The following is a 23,232-nucleotide window of genomic DNA, read 5'->3' on the forward strand; positions in this document are numbered from 1 at the left end:
GCCTGCTCAGTTTCGCCAGGCAGCGGGGCGCTCTCCTCACAGCGCCGAGAAGTTGAGCCGGGCGGTGTGAAGCTCATCAGCTTCACACCTTGCTGCCTGTTCAAACTGGGTAGACTGGAGGCTAGGCAGCATTGCACTTCTCATCAGATTCGCACCACCCGGCTCAGCTCTTGGTGCTGTGAGGAGAGTGCCTCGCTGCCTACCGAAACCGGGCAGGCTGGGGGCTGGGTGGCATTGCACTTCCTTTTGGATTTGCGCCACCCAGCTCAGCCTTGGTGCTGTAAGGAGAGCGCCCCACTGCCTGCCGAAACCCCTCCCCCGGAGCCCATCAAGCCAGATATGTGAAGTAGGCAAGGGCCATTTGCTGGCTACTTCCATGTGATGGTGCATTTCTTCATTCCTCACAAAGGGTGACACCTCCCCAAAATGCACCCAGGGGGCGGGGCCGACATGGCAGGGGCTGGTTCCTCACTATTTCCAGACAGCCTTGTGGAGCTAAGACTGAATGCTTTCCAGCATAGATGGCCACCACAAAATTGTACATTGGCTCCTGGCTAGCCTGGACCAGGGCCAAGGCAGAGGGGGCCATTCCCTCATTGTTTCCAGGATGGCTTCACAGGCTGCATCCGGCCCCTGGGCCTTGTGTTTGACATGTCTGTCTTAGAAGAAACAAGTACCATGTACCGTATATGATAGATGTAACCATTTTCCATTGAGCTCTGACTTATCCTTCCCTCGCCCCTCCAAGTGGAAAATGGATGTTGTTCATGAAAACAACTTTCTTCTTTACAGGTTACTGGCAAGTTGAAAATTGGAACCTACACAGGTCCTTTACAGCATGGTATTGTCTACTCTGGAGGTAAAATAGACACAAAGCTGTTTATTTTATTAAGCACAGAAAGAGGGATTTTGCTTTTAGTCAGCTTCATTTAGAGTTTGAAACGGGGTCTTATATTCTATAGAGAAAGAGTATTCTCTGTTGATGGAAGCAGAGGTTTATCCAGCATAAGCTGCTGGCCATAGCTGTTTTCCCAATTCATGTTATGTTGTCTTTATGGTAGGGACAGATAAACCATGGCTTTTCAGATATAGCAGGAATATAGCTGCCAGCTTCCCTAATCTGTGGTTGTTAGTGGACAAGAGGCAGCAGCTTGTATCTCTCTACTCGTGTGTATCCCTTTTGATGTCTTCTGTTAAGGAATGCATCAGAGAGACACCCCCCTCCCCCCAAGGACCAGCCATTCCAAAAGAGATTTTTTTTCTATTTTTCAGTTTTTGTATATTCTAGAGTAAAATACATGTGTCGGGCATTGCACTCAGCCTGTGCATTAAGTGCTTTTCTGTATTTTAAAACTGTGTGTGTGTGTGTGTGTGTGTGTGTGTGGTGTGTTGAGAGAGAAGAGGGCCCAATCACCTTGAACTTGCCACTTGGAACAACTGGACCTGAAAATGAAAATGTTCCAATCAGCAAAGCAGAGCAGGCAAGAGTTACATATAAATGTACCTGACTTCTTCCAGTCATAACTATTTTAAGGAACAGTGCATGAAAAGCAAGATGTTTTCCACATGACATCTTAGATTTTTGTGAAGGGCAAAAAACATTATTGCTACTAAGACTATCCTTCTCCTCAGGCTCCTCTGATACAATATGCGATCTTCTGGGAGCCAAAGGCAAAGACATCTTATATATAGGTGACCATATATTTGGAGACATTTTGAAGTCCAAAAAACGCCAAGGTTGGAGAACTTTTTTAGTGATTCCAGAACTGGCACAAGAACTTCATGTCTGGACAGACAAAAGCTGTGAGTGTTTAACATTCTAACCTCAGATTTACTTGGTATAGAAAAAATGAAAAAGTATTTACCTTATTGATTATTTGCATTCTATTTATTTGGGTGTATCCATACACTAGGAAAGAGGAACGTCTTCAGATCATTCTGAGATGTGATACTGACGCCTTGTGGAAACTAATTCATTTCCTAATATGTTTTGGATTGAGATTTGGGAGAATTTATTTCCTTTGATAAAAATGTCACTAATGCTGCTGACGTTTCTTGTTTTTATTTATTCAAAACATACCCTGCTTTTCCATTAAAATGTACAAGGTGGCTTTTAGCAAAAATTTAAATAAGAAATATGCACTATAAAGACATTTTGTTTACATTGCAACAATAAAAACATGAACATAATAGAACAAGGAGAAGTCCAAAAATAGGAGCTATAATTCTGAGAGGTACCCAATTACCTTAGATATCTTCACTTGGTAAACACTGCAAAAACATTAAAAAGACTGATTGCAAGCAGATTATTATTTTTAGCCTTGTAATTGTTCCCACCATTTACAGACTAGAAATGAAGAATAAAAACTGTTACGTATACTCACCTGTATCTTTTTTAAAAATGGAAAATTTTTTGTGACAATTGCAGGACGTTTTCAAGTAGGATTTCATATTGCCATTATAAAGCAAGCAAGCAAGCAAGAATCTGTACCTTCTAGCATTTCTAGTTCTTTTAGTGAAAATAATGCGGCCTGATAGATAGGCCTATTTGCTTCATTGACTTCCAATTGGAAATAACCTTTACTTTCTCCTTCACTTAGGCCTTTTTGAAGAACTTCAGAGTCTAGACATCTTTTTGGCTGAACTATACAAGTAAGAAAAAATTCTTATCCACACAGCATAAGCCATATATTACATCTTTTCAGAATGCCATTATGGCCTCTCCATAATGCCATTATAGCCTCACCATTTTACAGTGGCTGCATCATTTCAGTGGATTTAACATAAAATCTGAAAATGGAGCTATGTGTGAGTCCCAGTCACCTTCCTAAATACCGTATTTTCCGGTGTATAAGACAACTGTCTAATCATGAAAATCTTCTCAAAAGTCAGGGGTCGTCTTATACGCCCAGTCGTCTTATACACCGGAAAATACGGTAAGTCTTTGTTTTGTCCATGTTAGTTTTTAAAACATTCTCACGTGCTTCTTTACTTTTTAAAATGTCAACAGGCATTTGGATAGTAGCAGCAATGAACGTCCCGATATCAGTTCCATCCAGAGGCGTATTAAGGTAATGCTCACCATTTGGTCTTGGTGGCTTTCTTTTTTCCCCCTTATTAAACCCTCCCTTTTCCAGTTCTTCAGCACGATGCTAGAGTGAAGTATTCTGCAATAGCCCTAATAAATGGTTGTTCTACAGGATGTAGGGCATGAAATGAACGAAAAAAAGGCATTAAGAGGAAGCTGGAAAGTCGTGGCTGCATTTACACATTGATTTTGGCTTTGTATGATATATAATCTCATGCAAGACTCTATACTTCACACACATCCCCTTATGTGTAAATCAGTCAGTGAAGAATAATTGTAGAAAAACTACAAGAACTAAAAACAGGCAAATGTATGTTATATTGGTAAAAGTATGGTTTGTGCATCCGAGAAAAAGTAAGACTGAACAAGGGAATGATGACTAAGGAAAGTAGAAGGCAATGGCAAGAATATTTGTAAAGCATGTGGGGAGATTAAAAGTTTCTAGGCCATAAACATTCTTTGTGTATGCTCTAGAGTTTAGTACTTCCCACCCCATTTTATTTATTCTTCTAAAAATGCCTTCATTATTCTCAAGCTATATAAACATAAGGCTCCTAATGGTCTGCTAGTACAAGGAGCACTTTATTAATATTTCCTAAAACATCCATTATTTATAAAAGCGTTTGATTTCTAACTGAACGAGAGGATTCAAAAGAACAAAGCCTTATTTGTAACCCAATAGGAACAGATTTGTTCTATATTTCCAAAGACATCCTTTTTAATAAATGGAATTATTGTCCCCTGAAGTAAATGGGGAACCCTTATATAGGAATTAGAGCTATTACTCCTAGAAAGACTTCCTGATCATGGCAAATGCTTACTAACTTCATTCTCCGATTTTAGAAAGTGACTCATGACATGGATATGTGCTATGGAATGATGGGAAGTTTGTTTCGAAGTGGTTCCCGACAAACGCTGTTCGCTAGTCAAGTGATGCGTTATGCAGATCTCTATGCTGCATCTTTCATCAACCTCTTATATTATCCTTTCAGTTATCTCTTCAGAGCCGCCCATGTGCTGGTAAGTTGAAACATAGATTTTCATTCATTCAGGTAGACAGAATGATCCAGGCATTTTTCAGCATCTTCAAGATATATAGAGTAAGGCATTCTCAACAGAAAAGAGATGTAGCCTAATGTATCAGATAGGATGACATTGGCATTGCATACAGCAAAAGAAAAATGAGGCTAATCAGTTACTACATCAGTGATGGTGAACCTTTTAGAAACCGAGTGCCCAAACTTCAACCCAAAACGCACTTATGTATTGCTGGGTGCCGGGTGGTCATGGCTACAGTGGTCATGGCAGATGGGTGGGCGTGGCCAACTCGATGTTGCTCCTGGGGAGGGATGCCTGTGGGGGCTCGGCAGGGTTGGGAGAGATCCAGGGGTCTCTGGCAGGTGGAGTTGTGGGCAGGAGGCTGGTTCTGCGGGGTGAGGCAAGGCAGGGCGGGGGTGCCATGTCGCAGGGCAAGGCGAGGCAGGGGCCAGGGCGGCTGCTGCCTGACACCATTGGCCCCCGCACACAAAGGCAGGCAAGCGTATGGGTGCTGGGATGCATCCGGCCATGTGGGACCTCAGCAAGTTAGTGGGCAGCTGGTTGAAGTGGATGGTTGCCATCTCCGGGACATGGCACGCGTGCCCACAGAGAGGGCTCTGAGTGCCGCCTCTGGCACGCGTGCCATAGGTTTGCCACCACTGTACTACATGATAAAGGTAGACCAACAAGACCTCTTTTCTGAAATAACTTTCGTTTCTGAATTCTGGTGAGATAGGCTTGGAGCAGTTTGAAATCCTACTTTTAAGGAACAGTTCTGACAAATGTTCCTCATGAAGACACATTGACCTGAACCTGAATGCACCTATATTTGACTGATTCATATTAAACAAGGAAGTTATACAAGATATATTAGACCTACATCCATATTACCTTTATGACCAATAGTGTGTTTGGGGAAATACTTTGTAAATAATGTTGGTAATGGGCCAGTTAGCCCTCTACAAGGAAAAACTGCAGGCTTTCCTGTACAAAGAGTTACTCATTTACAAATCTTTAATTCTGTTAATATTGTCAGTAAATATTCACCACTCTAGGGTAACAAATTCCTCCGCAAAAGAGGCAGATTGTCCCCTACTTTGTGATAAAGATATTTTAATTTTGCGAAATGTAAGCATTTTGATACAATTTTGCTGTATTTGTTTGTGTCTATTTGCATTGTTTTTGCTATTGTAAGCTTCTTTGTGGTCTTATATGGAGATGAAAATCCATGTAATGAATGTAATGCAGCTGTATGTAATGCAGCTAGTGAGTCACCTAACTTCTCAGAGCATTGAGGGAAAGATACTCTTCTCCCTTGCAGATGCCACACGAGTCAACAGTGGACCACACCCATGTGGATATCAATGAGACTGAATCCCCAATGGCTACCCGTAATCGCACTTCAGTGGACTTCAAAGATTCAGACAAACGGCATCAGCTCACCCGATCTGTTAGTGAGATTAAACCACCCAATCTCTTCCCTCAAACACCCCAAGAGATTACACATTGCCATGATGAGGATGATGATGAGGAAGAAGAAGAAGAAGAGGAAGAATAGAAAATACTTGCATTAAATGTGGCTATAGCAGGAATTGGCAGGAACTGATTCCCCCCAGGTGGGGAATAACACACAAGCAAGCAAACAAAAACGAATCAGGAGCCCTTTATCTTTAGCAAGCTTATTCCTTGCAGACCTATTTCAAATATACAAAGAATGTGCTGGCTGAATTAAGACCACATATAGATAGCCCAAATGCATCCCCCCCCCCCACACACACGTAAAAAGGAAGGCTTGTTTTTTTATTTCTCTACTTGTTCATTTCATTAAAATGGCCTCTCGGGCAGGAAGGTTTCCATGACCTGCAGTTATCACAGCAATTATAGTCTTTTGACCCTTTAGGGAGGGAGTCATGTCTCTCTGCACTCAATCCTGTATGTGTAAAAATGGGAGTATTTTCAGGGTTCAGTTCATCTGGTCAAGCGCAGTCCTCTGCCTTTGCTCTACAGCTTTCCAGCTTCTACTCATTTTTATACTTTATGATTTATGAAATGAATTACCATCTGTTCTTGGATGTCTGATAGGTAGTTTTCTGTGGCTGAAATTTGAAAGCTTTATCATTCTGATGGAGGTATGTGCTGCCTGGAACCTTCTAAAATGGGTCCTTATGCCATGTGCTTATTCTTTGCCCTGAACATTTCTACTGGGGAGATCTATGCTTTTTACGTTCAATTTTATGGGACAAGGAAAAGAAGAGGTTGTTTTGTATGCGTGCATGACCTCAAAGAAAACAAACACTCATATAGTCCAGACAAAGAAAATTACAATCTCAAAAAAGGAAGTTTTATTTGCACCTCTTTTCATTACCTTATTATTGCTAAAACTTTAGCTCTGTGTCAGAGTGAGATTCTTTTTTTTTTTTTTTTTTAGCTAGCAGCCGCTTGGCTCACTCCTACAGAGTTGAAATACATGGCAGCAAATAGTTCCAGAGTCTTTACAAAAAAGAACATCTTCAACAGGATGTCCTTATTGGAACACTCTGTTTTTACCTCCATTCCAAGAATGAGACTCAATGAAGGTCAGCTTCATTATATTTGTAAAAGGCTCTGAGGGCCTGGCTTGTTGTCGTATTAATTAGTTCAGGCTGTTAAATCAAAGCACATTTCCTGATAGTTACTCTCTAGTGCAAGGCTGCCAGGGTTTCTTTTTCATATAAATAAGCAGTTTCTGGAGTGTAAACATACCTTTTACCATTCTGTGCCATTGGTGTATAGAAGACAAAAAAGAGGCCCTATTTTAAAATATTGGAATTTTTATTTTGAATCATTTAATAGTAGTTATATTCCATTACTACACACACTGAATTGCAAATCAGCAGGATAAGCTGGTACTGCTCTGACAAATCTGCAAATAAAAAATTATATTCATAAGCAGCCTTCATGTGTTTCTGAAAAGATGCAAAAAGGTAAAGTCATCAGTGTTAGACCGGCTAATCAAAAGTTTTATAAGCAAGTTTAAAGATATGTGAATAACATCCAATCCAGGGATAATAACCATTATAAAAAGTACAGGTGTTTCAGAAATTGTAGAGCAATTCTGGGAAATTCAGCTCCCATTATCTATACCTCATTGCATTCCACTGTAACTTGATGGCAATGGTGGGTAATTTGGATTTCGTCCAGAGGTTAATCTTGGAATAGAATTGAATACCTGCAGCATAAGGAGCTACCTATTATCAATGCAATCAGAATTGGAGGAGGCTGCCCTTAGGCAACAGATCAAGGTGATCTTAGCATTCCAATAACCCACTTAACCAATTGCATTCCCCACCGTTATTTCCTGTTTTGTGCTGTGGACTTCAGCCTTGTGAACCAGCACTTAGTTGCCCCATCAATAATTGCACCATGATGTTGCAGTCATCTTGTCTTAGTTTGGAAAAAAGAGCTTTTAATTGCTCTGGCAGTAAGTATAATCAGCACAACTACTACCTTTATTTATGAAAGATATTATTTACAATGGTAGCAAGCATTTTCAGCACCTCACTCAAATTTGTCCTTAACATTTTGATGGGAAGGAAGATGATCAAAAAAGTGGGGGAGTACTAGAAGGTGAAATTTGTTGCCAGTAGTATCACATACTTTAGACCTCCAGAGCAGATTTGAGGAAACCAGAGATACAGAAAAAAGAATCCATTTGTGGCAATGGAGACTAAGTCCTGCAAGTCCAAACATAGCCCATTGTTCTGGTCTTAAATATATACCTTATAGATTTCCTCAATAAATCTGAACGTAAGCGTCAGTGTCTAAAGCATTCTGATTATCCTGAAAAACAGGTGCAGCAAAAATGGTTATTGCACCACAGATTTGTTGGGGTCCTCCTGTTTCATTCCACTAGTACAAAAATGAATAACTGACATGTCACCATGCCATCTCAGTCACATGGGGAGAGATGGCAGTGGATTGGAAAAGCAGTTTAGGCATATTAGGCATATATTTTAATATTATGAATAGTTGTCACTAAATATCATGTAGTTTTTGTATTATTTCTTCAGTAAGTAGGAGAAACTTTCTTTTAGGAGAAACCAGGAAACAAAATCTGTTTAAAGGGCTCCTACTTTGCAGCACAAATTCCAGCAGCTCTTCTGTTAAAGTCACTATAAGTACTGGACATAGTATGGGTGAGGTGTATTTAAATCCCTATTTAGCTAGAGAGTTCACCAGACCACATGAGCCATGCAAACACAATTTAACTTGCCCCAAAGCCATTGAGAAGATAAAAAAATAAAATAAAATAAAATACATTGTAGGGAGTATTTAAAAGCTGATTAGAGAGAATCCTATTGAACTGTCAAAATCATAATCTGAATTTCAGTGTCCTTATGTTCTGGCAGGAGGGAGTGGAAAGCTGAATAAGATGGAACAAAAAAAAGACTTCAGCAATATGAAGACTTCTTTACTTTTGTTGTCCTCTGAGATAATTTAATATTTGGTTGCTTTATTTGAGTATGAATTCCTACAGATATTGAGGGATGATTGGTTTAAAGCTGAGAAATAATAATTGTTTTTGGTGTCTTGGGAAAAAAACCCTAAAATGTACAGAAACAACTGAAATATATGGTTAATATTCACTAGATAGATTTAACTTTAGATTTAGATGAATACTGGAGCTATTTTTATCTAGATAAAAAATAAACGGGGAAAAAATCACCAGCTTGTTCAGTACATAGTAACAAGGGGCCTACTTGGACACCAAAATCTTCCATGAATACTAGAAATAATATCATACCGGAAGGGAAGGAAAATTTGGAAGGCCAACTACTTCTTAATTTCATCCAACTTTAAAAATAAAAGTATTTTTCTTCTACCTGAAAACAAATACCAGCATAATGTTCTCTCCTTTTCTAGCTGGTGACTCTGACCATTAACAAGACTGCAAGTAACCATTCATGAACAACAAAGTCAAATCCTGACCAAAGACTTTCGGAAGTCACACATTCCTTTGGAAGAAGCCTTCCATTCTCCCTGGAAGCTACTTTTAGAAAATTACCATCTTGTACTCTTATTAACAAAAGATGATGCATGGAATGGGAAAGAGCCACTTAAAACAAAGGTCTACAGGAAAAACACATTTATCTAACAGAAATAAACTGCTTTACAATAAAATTGCAAAATATACAAATAAATCAAGTTCAAAATAAATAGAATAAATTGTCAACACCACTGAGTAATGGTACACTCTACTGGGATTGCAGATTATTTATGAAATGTGTACATTCCACTTGTGCTTTTTCAGAGATTATATAAACATAGTATGGAATACTATTAGGAGACCATTACCACTTAGAAGAAGGAGAATGCATAGATATAATGCAACATTAACAACAAACCTACAAAAAGTATAATTTGGAGTGCAATAATAAATGGAAATAAATTGTGTGAGGAGCCTTTGAATTCTTACTAAAGCATGGTCAGCAATCAACAATAATAAAAATTGGAATCCAATTCTTGGAATTTTATACTGTATTACATCGGTGTAAATCTGCAATTCTGTGCAACATTTATGAGGAAGATATAGTAACTGCATTGGAAAGCTTGGCCTGAGATGCAGTTAAGTTTCAAGTTATGACCTTGAGTGCAGCTGCTGTCTTGTAGCTCAGTGGTCCCCAACCCCTGGGCTACAGACCAGCACCAGTCCATGACGCGCCAGAAACCAAGGCCGTGCAAACAAGCGAAGCCCCATCCGTGCACATGTGGGATGCAGGCAGCAAGTGAAACCACATCCTCTCCGGTCCACAGACCCAGTCCCCGACACCCAAAAGGTTGGGGAGGGCGCTGTTGTAGCTCATTATGCAGAAGTACATCTATTTTTGAGAAAAAACATTCTGTAGAGATCCAGATAAACCTCCATTAAAAAAATGATGTATGGAATTATAAGCATGAAGTATGGTATTCTCCTTTATTGTTACCTTCTCCCTTGCAATAGCAGTTTAACTCCTAATCTTGAAAATTGTATTGCGATTGTTCATCAATTCGTCCAAATTCACAAACAAGTTATTTAGAAATACTACAGTTACAGTGGTAGGATCAAGCCAAGAGGAATTACAGCTAAGAAATGACAATAACCATAAAATGTCAATGTATGAAACAGTAAAAAATAAGTGGAAGAAATGTACATTGTAAATAACAAACAGTGCTTAGCAGCCCCTACACAACATCTAGTGTTTCAGTAACAGAATTTAGCCTCCCATTGTGCCTTTAGTTGCAGCACCATGTTACTAACAATAGCACAAATGTGCTACAAATACCCATCAAAAAGTGTACACATTTCCCTCTTTCATCCATGAGCTAACCTAGATGTGGATTGTGCAACTGTGCACAATTCTCTGACTTCTAAGCAAAATTAGACAATTTCTGAGATCAAGTGAGAGAGAGCAAAACATCAAGAGGCTCAAGCACTTTCTAGCACCTCATACATTTATAAGATAAATTATTTTTAACCCAGTATTCATTCTCTCATCTTTTGAGTTCAAGGCTCATTGCTGTACTGTTAATTCAGTCTACACATTTATTCTAGGATTAACCAGAAGATGGTTTAGTATCACTCACTTTATGAAATGATATGTCATTGCAGCATTGCTACAGCAGCTAGACAGGCACTTCAGTAGAAATAATGCTAATTGCCAGAAGTATGTTAGGAAAAGGATACAGAAATCATTTGCTTCTCAACTGGTTGCCTATTGTGATGACATTTTACATATATTACAGAAAGGAAATGAACCTAAATCAGCAAATTCACCCTATTCTAATCTAGTTTCATTTGCATAGTTAACTATGGCAAAGACTGTCTTGGGGATTGGTCTCAGGGGAAGCAATAGAGATTATGAAGCATCTCGGGGTGGGAGGCAAAACAAGGAATCACTGACAGCATTCAATGCAGCAAAATAATGTTTTGCCAGTTTTTTGTTATCGTGAAGATGCCACATTCTAAAGGTAATAGGAAATGCTGCACAGACTCCAAAGGCTGAAACAAATGTGCTTTAATTTATGGACATGTTTTTCTTCGATATTAAGATGGAGGGGATGTATTCTGATAGTTAAATTAATAAGATCATTTTGGCTTAAAAGCAAAAATATTTCTAAAAAGCGAGCTAATCTGATCCCCAAATACTTGTCAAAGCACAGATTAGCTAGAGATTTTCACACAAAGATGTAAGAATGATTCTAACTGGACATTAGAATAATGCACAAATGTGCCTTCAAATGCTGTCTGGATCAAATCAAGGAAGTCCAAGCACTCAATCTTTGTTCCAGCCACCACCATAACCACCAATCTGCCAATTTAGCAAATGTCTGAAAATGGAATTAAAGCCTTTCTTGCTTTCCAGTTGCCATATCAAAACAGCAAAATACAAATCACTTGTTGGAAATGTACAGTCATTTGGATATGCTGGCCTAATTATAGCTATCTTGTATTAGGAGTTTAATGCTTCTGAGACCCTTTCAAAGAATTCTTCATTACATTTACCTGAGGGAGAAAGCACACATATGTCTCCATGATGGATCTAGCAATATTGCTTTTGTCTTATCAGCCCTTAGCATAAAACATAATGTTAATTACTTGTGGGATTCCACCTGCACTGTTAATTGACAAATTACATGTCTAGGCTGTCTTGATGAATAATTTACACAATAACCACCACATGAGAGTTGCTCAAAAAACACTGCTTATATATATGAAGGAGTTTATTGCCACAAGCAGTCATAACCATGTGGCTGTAGCTTGTGTATAAATACAGCTCTCTACATGGAACAGCCATCCTTACAATTTCAAAGCAGTCTCCAGAGCATGTAGTTGTTAAATAGGGGAACATATGATCAGAAAGCTGACATAGGGCAGGGGTCTGCAACTTCGACATAGAGCATCAAAATAGAGAAAAAAAAATGTCTTAGTGACCATTGGATCAACTGACATTTTTATTGCTGGATATTATATTACCTGTTTCCTAAGGACACCAAAAGGGTTTTGGCAGAACAGTGAAAAACCAGCCTGGCGTGTTATCTACCATACTACCACAAACCCACAAAACCTCTTCCTGACACAAAGATATAAAATCTCTGTGCAAGCCTTGATAAGTTTAGAGCAATCACAGATGAAGAGAATGAAAAACAGAAATGTTATGCTGAAGTACCATTTCTTCACATGCCAGAAGGGGTAAGATGGTGCTATATTTCATTTTTATAAATATTAAAAGGCAGGAGAATTGAGGTACACTGGGGGGAAAAGCGGATGGTTAATGCTTATGTATCAAAAAATAAAAAGGATTTAATACTTAGATTATATTATTTGCTTTCATACATGCCAACATATTTCACAGTAACCTTGGAAATTAACGTTAGTTCCTTAAGAGAAAGCAAACAAAATATTTTGGAAATTAATTATGCAAAAGTATGTAATTTGATTTACTGCACTTCCTTCTTCATTTGTATAGCTTTAGTCTTCAGCCGCATTTGGATGATTAATGCTTACACAGCCCAAATGTTGAAAATTGTGCATTTAGGTAACTGGTTAAACTCAGTGAAACTCTGCAGATCTTCTGTACCCACAGTATGCAAGCATAGAGAGGAAACCCCCAACAAAGTCTTTATGATGCTCATGATCTCTGAGATCTTACCTCACAGAAAAAACGTTTCAAGAAATAATTATAACTTTACAGAGACTAAGCAAAGTATTGTCCTAAAAGGTATAAGGCATTCACATTAATAAATGCAAAACTAATTCACAGGCAGTTGAAGAATTAGTGTAAGAAAAAACAAACATGGTTCAAAGGGCTATATATCTACAAGATTTATACAAAAGCTTAATGACCATTGCTGTCTACCAAATCCCAGAGGAGTGAAACAGTGAAAACAACATGAGCAGTTGGGACAAAGAGGCCAGGAAGATTTCTGTCAAAATCTGAAGACTCGGATTCCAAACTTTTCCTGCCTTGTGGTATTTGAATGGGAAAGGCTCCAAACATTCCATTCTAAAGTGACTGTGAAAGTCACATTACCAGCCAAAATATATTTGGATATTTTTAAAAGAATGGATAAAATGATTGGCATAATACATGAAAAAACAGAATTTAAATACATTGAGTAATATTCTTAAAGACATGAGTAAATTCAGATAATCCAGTGGATGTTAATTTTACACATTACATTTTAATGCATGATGGAATCTCGAAGTTTGAACAGGAAAGAAGACCACTCATCAGAAAGTAAAGTCCAACTGTGATGCAGATATTGACACAGCAAAGATAAAGAAGTCAACTTCTAAAACATTACCTCTTCTTTTGAACTGAGAGCACCTTTAGTTTGGCATTGGCTGGAAAGCCTAAGTAATACAAATGACCTGCTACTAATTTCTTCCATGCACCACTTTTTTTCAGGGATAGAAGTCACTCTTGAAATTCTAAACTCTGGACTGGAATACTTAGTCATTCAACTATATATACTGATTGGAAATAATTACAAAAGATTGATATATACCTTTAAAATATTTAGGAAGTTCTAGAAAATCTTTTCATGACAAACCAGCATAATCATTTGGATAGAATCAATTTGAACAATTCAGTATGTGTTATGGGGAACAAGATATGAAAAGAGATACATGAAATACAGACATTAAAAACAGTTAAGAATCTATCTTTGTCATAACAGGCCAAATTATAATGTATCATTTTCAACAGCACATTACATTAGAAAATTCAATATTCAAGGGCATAATTTGCAGCCTCTAAGAAGTTTGTCTGCATTTCATGACAAGCCTGAAAAAAATTAATAGGTTAAAGTATTATGCTAATAAAAGGAAAGTTCCAAAATGTCGGTCCTATCAATGACATACTATAGTTTGAACGGAGAAATCTACATTATGCTTCATGGGAACTCAAAAGTCTTGTGGGCAACCATGAAAAAAATAGCTCTTTCACATTTATAGAATAAACTGCAAAATAAGAATCACAACCTAAAATAAAATAAATTTCACTTAGGCGCACAGCTGTTTGGGGTTAGGATATTTGCAGAAGCAGAGCTGTAGAGAATTTACATAAGGTTCATCTCAAGTCTGCAAAGAATCAACACATTGTCTGGAAAGTATCCCTGTAAATTCAGGGTTCCAGCATGAAAAGTGAAAAAAATAATCAAAGCTCAGGAGGTCATTGTGGCTAACACACTCTGGAGGTCAGCCCTGATGCTGTTCTGCAGAATAGAACCTTTTATCCATTCGGTGATGCTAAGCAATGAGATGGCAATGGCAACTCAGAATCTCAGCAGTGTCAAATAAAATTATTTAAATATATAACAGCAAGGCATTCCTTGGGGATTGTTCCCCAGATGCCACAAAATAAATTTCAACTTCCTGAGGTGCAGCATGTTCTTTAGGGAAGATCCTAAAGATATTTACCTCTTCATTTTTCATACCCATTCATAAAAATTCTGAACAGCTGATTAAGAACTGAAGGTTAAAAAGAGGGCTTCTAAAGAAAGAATGTACGAAAAAATAGAAATTCTCTCCCAATTGTTGAAATATATCCCATCTCTCTTCTTCCAGCCCCCTAGCCTAACCTCCTCTGTTACACACTGACTTTATCTTAAAAGGAATTTTAAAATCTAAGAGAACAGGCTGGCCCAGCAGCATCCACAAGGGCTTGTATCTTCTAAGAACAGAGCCTTGGGAGGATTGACTTTGGCTATCAGCATAGCAGCATTTTTAAATAACAAAAAAGTCAGCTCTCTTAACATATCTTTTACAACAAGCTCTTTGTTGAAAGTAAAGGGCAGCATGACTGACAATACATGGACTCTGAAAATATTCCAAAGTTTAGACATGCACTCAGCAAAAGAGAAGCAGCAGAAATTGCTACTTATCTCCCAAATAAATAAAATACTATGTGCAATTTTTCAGGACACAAATCCTCCTTTTTTCATATGGTGCCCACATATTCCACTATTCCTGGACTCAAAAATATGGCCTCTTAAATGTCATGTCCTCATGCACAACTCAGAAGGATTAAAGGGCCACATGCTTTTCTCCAGTCTTGGGAGCAACCTGTGAGAAGTTTGTTTAAGGATCATTCATAGTTTTCCCCAACCAATACATTCTACAAATGACAATACTTTGTCATTTTATCTAAGGGAAAAAACAATGAAAGATGGGATCATTGGAACAAAGTCATAAACAATACAGTAGAGTTTAACTGGGAATATCCTGCAATATTTACAACTGCAAAATATTTTTTTTTAAAAAGATTCATGATATTGCTTGAAAAAATAAACTGCAACTGCTTTGACTTGTCAGCCTATATTTAAAAAGATTACCAATATAACTGGAAAAAATAGACCTGATTCTGCTCCACTTGGAATAATGTTGCCATTTGTCCCAAAAAGATGGCTCATCATTGCCAAGCTTTGTTTAGATGTTTGCTGCTTATTTTTTTCCTTCTGTGCTCTCATTCTCTGAGCTCCCATTTCTTCCCAGTTTTGTTTCCTGGTCCCAGGATATCTTTGGTCTCAGAGCACTGGACGCAGCACAGCTTTATAAGCACACGTTAATGGTGGTTACAGTCAGACAGAAGGTGAAGGATGAGGACTAGTCCTTGTGAACTGGGAATGAGGATGGAAAGCAGAGAAAGAGTGTGACGATTCCTAGATGGTACCTTCATTATGCATACTGTGATTGGACTTGTTGTGAGTTACACAGTTCTGTTCGTTCAGTAGATTTGCCATCTCATCTGGCAAACCGTCATGCAGTTCTGTAAGAGTCAGTTCTATTTTAGTGGTTTCACTGTCCGAGGACTGAGGTGTTTTATCCATTCGAGATGCCATTAGGGCATTTTGGTATTGCTGTCTTGAGATCTATACCAAGCACATTAAAAGATACAAAAAAGAAGTTGGCAATTAATAATAATACTCCTGATGCTCTTAGTATTAAGAGATTCATAAATTATAACTTACCTTTATTGAAAATAAGCAACATAATATCAGTTCCACAAATTTTGAATTCTAAGACAGTTTGGGATCATTTAGAATATATTTGAGTTTATTCAAGGCAGAATAAATGGCTCTATTTGTTTTCCTGCCCCAATTCTAGAACCAGTGATGCTGCAGGTTCATCTATTGTTCCAAGGGCCCAATCACGCTGCAAACTCCATCCAAGTTTCCCTCTCTCGTATCCCTAATATTATACAATCCTCTCTCTATAACAGTGATGGCGAACCTTTTAGAGACTGAGTGCCCAAACTGCAACCCAAAACCCACTTATGCATCGTCAGGTGCCAGGTGGGCGTGGCCCATTGGGTGGGCGTGGCTGCAGTGGTAACAGCAGATTGGGTGGGACTAAAAAGATCAATCAGTCAATTCCAACTTTGCAAGATATTTTTTTCCCACGAGAAGTTGAAACTGACTGATTGACTGAACCTTTTTTTTGTACACGGTGGCGGAGGCCTAAAGCAAAAATGTTTTATAAAACCCAGCTGAAGGTCTAGGACTGAGTGACGGTGCATGTGCCCACAGAGAGGGCTCTGAGTGCCACCTCTGGCACTTGTCCCATAGGTTCGCCACCACTGCTCTATAAGCTTAGCTGACTGTTGTAACTCTTTTCCGTTTGATAAAGACCATATGTTTCTTTCTGAATCAAAACTCCAACTATCAGATCATTAGATTCAGGATGCTCCAGCAGATTCAGGAAGGAGCATCAATATTCTTAATCAATTCTCCTTTGTGAATCACAATACCTTCTAAATTTGTCAGAATTTCATTGTAAATTTCATAGTATTTTGTCTATAAGGTTTTTTTTTTTAAAAAAAGCAGATTTTAAAGGATCCTAACTTGAAAATCCAAACACCTGTGTATTGTATTTTAGAATGGCTTTACAAATTTTCTATTGGTTACTTTCTTGAATCCCTGGTTAGCTAGAAGTTTCATTTCTTGCTTTATCAATTCCTGGCTATTGACTAAGTTCCATTCCCTGAGCAATTTTTGATTGAAAATTTAAATCCAGTGTCCTTTATCTGCTGTCTCTTCTGATGACAGGGTAATATGTATCTTAGTGTTATTATAACTGCTCGGGGAGGTGGTTTCCCATTAAACAAATATATAAAAATAATGTATGTTTTATTATGGTACAAAGGTCAGAACTATTTATTTTTGAACACTCAACATTTGGGAGAACAAGAGACAGTTGCAGTCCATGAATACTAATTAAAACCTTTCCCCCTCTATATGGAGAAATTGTATGTGACTGAAAGCACTTATTCTCTCAAATAACATTCATATTGCTTTAAAGAAGAAAAAATGGATAAAAATATGTTAAATACAATTAAATAAAATCACAAATTTGACCACCCACAGAAATCATGTAGGCAAATTCCTTGCTTGGTACGGAGTTTGCAGTGCAGGATATCACTGCAATACAAGCTGTTGATGTTTTCCACTTCCTGGAGGTCCGTTCCTTTTTTAAAAAAGTGCCTGCACAGTTTCAAACAAAAATGTTGTGCTTGGAACTGGTCATAATATTCCAACTGCAGATATATTCAGGCAGATATATATATATATATATATATATATATATATATATATATATATATATATATCTGTATCTCTCTCTCTCTCTCTATATATATATATCTGTATCTCTCTCTCTCTCTATATATATATATATATATATATCTATATCTATATCTATCTATCTATCTATCTATCTATATAATATATATCTATATATATATATATATATATATATATATCTGTATTTACCTGAAAGATAATCCTGAATTTATAATGAGCCATGTTCCCTCAAAAAAGAGACTAGTCAAAAAATAATAATAAACAGAGTAAAATTCTTCTGCATTGTCCAATTCCACATCTACTTGCTAAGAAAACAATTTTTGAGATTTCCAAATGAGTTAAACAAATCAGGAATTAATATCTTTTCCAACTGATAGACTTTATTAAAAGATATAAGGTCCTGAGCTAAAGTTCAGTTCATCAGATGAGATCCTACCAGACTCCTGATTTTTTTTTTTCTGCCATGCACTAACACAACTCTCCTCCTACAATGTCTACAACAAGAGGCATCAAATGAATTCACATGTCACATGGCACTTATGTCTGTATGTACAAAAAGAAGGGACCAGGAGAAAAAAAGAATTAACCGAACAGCCACAAATTATTAGTAAGGTATACAATTTATAAAATTAACTCATTCTTCATTTGCACACACCAATTATTCTCTCACCTGGTTACAAACCACTCTCCTACAGAGTAATTCACAAGAACATGCACACAGATACACATATTCTTTTCTTTCAGCAGAATCATCAAAAAGGAAAACACACATATGCACAAAGAATAGAAATTGGATGTGGAATAGATGTATTTGTAAAAGTAACAAAGAAGGAGAAAAGAAGGAACAAAACTAGATGGAGACAAAATGAAGAAGGTCCATGATCAGAAAGGACACAGAGAAGCAGCCCCTTCAAAGCAAGACATTAATAGCTTTCCAAGTCAACACTTTTTTTTAGCAGGGATTTCTGTAACTGTGTCATCTCCTATCCAGTAAGTTGTATTTAACAGCTTCTTCTATTATTAGTGGGTCCAAAAGGACATTCTCAATTTGCATACCTTATCAGGAACAATCCTGGTCTCCCCATGTAATAATTATATCTTTGATTTTTGGTTAGTAAAAATACATTATTCTGTTAGTTTCAGTCTTGTGTGCTAACCTATCAAGAAAGTTTTACAATAATAGTTATACCTCCTAGCTTTGTATCCACAACCCAACCCTAAATAATTTAATAAAACAAGTTCAGAATAGTCTTCCCTAAGCTTGGCACCCAGTAGATACATAAATGTGAAACTACACAAAAATTTGCTTTTAGAATGCTTATTTGTATGAATACTGGTAGCTGAAGACAGAATTTGCCCATCACCAGTTTTCTGGTACCTTACTTATTTTCCAAGATGTCACAGTATTGCAAATCTATTTTTTGTCCTTATGTTGCTATACACCTGTAATTCATTTTAATATGCTAATAACAGACTAACTGAGAATTGAGTAAATAAAAAATGACCACGCTACCTTTCTATCTCTATTACCCACATTCTCACATATAATACATACCCATCCTTCCCACCCATGTTCAACTCATTAGCTAAATTTAAAAGATCCCTTTATTAAAAAATCAGAAATCAAACAATTTGGGAACAGAATAACATATGAAGAGAAAACCACAATCCACTAATGAGTGGCTAGAAAGTATTAGTAGGAGAGAGAAGGCAGGTGAAAGTAGTAGGGTCAACAAGGATGATTTGTTTAACTCTGCTGATTCCTTCCAACAATAACTCTCACATTGCCATTAACTGAGCAAACTTCATTCATTTATCAAATTAGAGTTTAGTTCTTCCCTAAAAGACATACAAGATCACCTCTAAAATATTCTGCATCTGAAGCAATTCTTTTCAGGTGTTTAGTGTTTTATCACAACATAATTAGAACTGATTGACAATTAAGAGTTTATGGACAACCTATATTCCCAATCTACACCTACAAGTAGAAGATTTTTGTTTCCTTTCATACCTTGACGTATTGAATGTCTGAGATTGCTCTGACTGAGTAATCTGGAACATATACTTGAACAAATGAGGAGTTCAACTGATTGTTACTATTCCCTATTGCTGGTGTCACGGCATCAATGCGATCTCCTCTATTAAGAGAATCTGAATGATTTAAGCCACAAGAACGAGGTGGTGACTTATTTTCAGCTGGGAAAAAAGAAAAAGAAAAATATGTATGTTGAAGAATGCAATTGAAATCCAAGAACCAATATCAGTTCATGGGACAGACTGAGAGTAATTTGAGATAATTGACAAGTTATTTGAATTTAAATTCATGAAGCTTAATCAGCAAACAAATTATGTAAATGTGTGTCCTTAATTTTTCTTGTTTAGCCTCTAAGGCCACTTTGAATACAAATTAATGCAAACAGAATTCAAATTCACAATAAAATATTATAATACAGTATAATATTGTTTAGAATAATATAACATAAAACATAACATAGCGATATACAATTAAGTAAATGTTCAATGCTTGTAAAACCTTTGGGGGACTAGGAACATTTTCCACAGCATTATAAGCAAGTAATATGTCCTAAATTATAAGAGAAATTAAAATGATTTTGCAACTTATTTGGAGACCAGTATAAGTCAATAAAAGAAAAAATGGAAGCCAGATTGATGATTCTAAATTAAACCTTTTCAGTTTACAGATGTTCTAAGACAGGGGTGTCAAACTGGCAGCCCACGAGCTGGATACGTCAAGTGCAGGCCATGCCTACCCCAGTTCCTCAAAGGTAAAAAACATCACGATATGTCATGATATGTCACGTGACATGATCAACTTTGACACCCATGTTCTAAGAGAAACTAATATTGTTTCTCACTTTCCAACTGATTATACTCTGGTGTTAATTAATAATGCACCAGGCAAAACTCGTATAGGTAGTCCTCATCTTGTGATCATTCATTCAGAGATCATTTGAAATGATGATGCTGAAAAAATGGACTTATGACTAGTCTCCAAAGTTTGGGTGTGTGGCAGCCCGCCCACACTTATGACCACATGGATACTTCAAATCCCCCACCCATATCTCTCCACCATTTTGGTCTCCTGCACTTCGTGGCCCTGCCATCATAGTGACCATCATCATCTTCTTGCTCGTAGTGCTGACCAAGTATGCAAGACATCTGCTGGCTGCATCAAGCCTTTCTTGTCCAAATCATGGACAGCCTTTTCACAAGGCTTTGAAGACTTCTAAACCCTCGCAAAAAGGCCATATACAAATTGGGCAAGGCTGTACACTATTTGGAAAATGGCACAAGTGGTCTCAGAAAAAAGGCCTAGCAAGCCAGGAGGGGCTGGGCATGTCTCATCAGCAGGATGAAGAAAGCCAAAGTCAGCAGACTTGGCCATGTGCAAGGTGGCAGGAGTCTCGGAGTTCAGGGCAGCGAGGGTGATTGGGTTGAGGCAATCTGTACCAACACAAGTCAATCCCTATGTTATATTTGCTATTTCAAATTCAAACTATTTGTAGGAAGGAGTTCTGGAAAAAAGACCATGTATATATTGCCACATATTAACTGAAGCTTGGCAAAATTTCAGAATCTTTTTGCAATATTAAATTCAATTCCAGCGGAATGGAATTTAATTGTGACCATTTTAAATGTTTTTCTGCATATTAGAAGAAGTTCACCTCACTGCAAAAATAAAAACAGACTGCAAAAGAACTGCCATGGACAATAGATAAAGTATGTGTTCAATATAGATACAATCCTATTTCAAATACTATCCCTCCATCTTATACACAAGATAAATAAGGCAGATTCAATTGAAGCTTTTTTTTAATTGTGGGATTTCATCATGTTTTTGCAATTTTCATTACATACGTTCTTCTAGGTCAGTGGTTCTCAACCTTTTTGTAGCCGCGACCCCGGTTGTAAGTCGAGGACTACCGGCCCGGGAGCGCCATACATGCGTGGTGCCGCCCCCTGCTCCGGCTGAGGCATAGCCGGCAAGGGGCGGTGGCAGGCAGGCCCAGGCGCTCCTGGGCGGCCGCGGCGGGCAGGGCAACCACCGGCTGGGCCACCAGCTGGCCCAGCCCAAGGCAGGTAAGGCACCCGCCGGGCCCAACGAGTGCCAGCAACCCTCCCTGTGCCCGCTGCTGCCCCGCTAGGCTTACCTTGGTCGCTGCCCGTTCGGGGAGGCGGCAGGCAGGCCCAGGCGCTCCTGGGCGGCTGCGGCAGCAGCGGCGCAGGGCGACCACCAGCTGGGCCACTAGCTGGCCCAGCCCAAGGCAGATAAGGCACTTGCCGGGCCCCACGCACACCAGCAACCCTCCCAGCGCCCACCAGCCTCCCACCTTCCACCCCCGGCCCTCTTTTATTTACTTTTTAGTTGCTCAGCAGGGAGGGAAGCTCTGCAAACTGTTCCCCTTGCAGCACCGTTTGCAGACTGGGGCTTTTGGCGGGCTCAGCAGGGCAGAGACAGCCCTGGACAATTCCTATTGGCTTTTGAAAGCCAATAGAATTAGACTCTGTTCAAGAGAGTCTACTCTATTGGCTTTCGAAAGCCAATAGAATAAGAGGGAGTAGCAGAGCAAAGGAAAAGGGGGAAAATGGCGGAAAAAATGGCGGATCGCGTTGTTTGGCGACCCCCGTGAAATGGTCATTCAACCCCAAATGGGGTCGCAACCCACAGGTTGAGAACCGCTGTTGTAGGTCATTTCTGTGGTTCCTTATATGCACTAATTATTTTATTTCCTGCTGCTATCACCTACCTTAGGGGCATTTTTTTTTTTAATCAGCTACAGCAGTTGTCAATCCCCCTGGCTCACTTCTCACAATAGATCTTCATAGCAACCTTCCACAACTCAACCTTGCCAAAACTGCTCTCTCCGTCACTGACATACCATGGAACAGCTTCACAATGGCAGCTGTTGTCATTGTCAGTGTCTTTACCAACTGCCAGCTGCTAGTCACTTGCCTACCACTCCAGGTCTTCTTTAAACATTCTGTCTTTCAATGTTGTCTTTCTTCACTTTGCTATATTCCACTTCCTTTTCTTCCCCTCAGCTTTCCCTCGTTCTTCTCCAATCACTCTTAGAGTAATATTCCACAGTCTATAATTCATCCACTAATCACACAAATCCTTCCAATCTATTATCTAATACCAATAGTGGAATATATGTGTAGCTCACAGTTGGAATGTTGGGATCCTGTTCACACAGCATGGTTTTTATTTTTGCAAAAGTTACATTAACAGACTACGTAACATCACCCCTCAGTTACTATATTTCCTAGTTTGGTAGTAAACATTTTACAAGAAAGCCATGCTCAGAGAACATCAAGACCCCAGGTATTATTAAATTCAATAACAAAACAAATCCAAAAGATGCCTGCACACTAATGGTGTATTGCTATCTATCTTTAACAAAACCCAAAACCAAATTTGCTGGTTAGATAAAACTTCCTTGCTCACATCAGTTTTGTGAGCAAGCTACTGTTTTAGTGTT

At 38.3% G+C, this 23,232-nt stretch overlaps 2 protein-coding genes across 14 annotated transcripts in view; one reads left to right on the forward strand and one right to left on the reverse strand.

Moving 5' to 3' along the window:
* Positions 1–10,057, forward strand: part of NT5C2 (5'-nucleotidase, cytosolic II) — a 66,822-nt gene extending 56,765 nt beyond the window's left edge. For 9 of the 13 annotated variants that reach the window (XM_039361738.1, XM_039361742.1, XM_039361752.1 and 6 more), the window contains 7 exons: positions 793–859; positions 1,633–1,803; positions 2,601–2,652; positions 3,011–3,071; positions 3,932–4,108; positions 5,448–5,576; positions 6,555–7,054. In XM_039361738.1, the coding sequence (XP_039217672.1) occupies positions 793–859; positions 1,633–1,803; positions 2,601–2,652; positions 3,011–3,071; positions 3,932–4,108; positions 5,448–5,576; positions 6,555–6,734 (837 nt within the window). In that variant the 3' untranslated portion in view covers positions 6,735–7,054. Of the gene's footprint in view, positions 1–792; positions 860–1,632; positions 1,804–2,600; positions 2,653–3,010; positions 3,072–3,931; positions 4,109–5,447; positions 7,055–9,028 lie in introns of those variants that run through there. The other 4 variants (XM_039361740.1, XM_039361743.1, XM_039361741.1 and 1 more) reach the window with 4 other exon arrangements.
* Positions 10,058–10,065: 8 nt separating this feature from the next.
* The window catches only part of CNNM2 (cyclin and CBS domain divalent metal cation transport mediator 2), a 121,861-nt gene continuing 108,694 nt past the window's right edge, over positions 10,066–23,232 (reverse strand). The window contains exons 7-8 of the mRNA XM_039361731.1: positions 19,740–19,924; positions 10,066–16,018 (exon numbers count right to left, since the gene is read on the reverse strand). Of these exons, the coding sequence (XP_039217665.1) occupies positions 15,809–16,018; positions 19,740–19,924 (395 nt within the window). The 3' untranslated portion in view covers positions 10,066–15,808. The remainder of the gene's footprint in view (positions 16,019–19,739; positions 19,925–23,232) is intronic.

The sequence above is a fragment of the Crotalus tigris genome, unplaced genomic scaffold, assembly GCF_016545835.1.
Source record: "Crotalus tigris isolate CLP2741 ecotype Arizona unplaced genomic scaffold, ASM1654583v1 scf7180000019328.220996217465:2438092, whole genome shotgun sequence".
Lineage (NCBI taxonomy): Eukaryota > Metazoa > Chordata > Lepidosauria > Squamata > Viperidae > Crotalus > Crotalus tigris.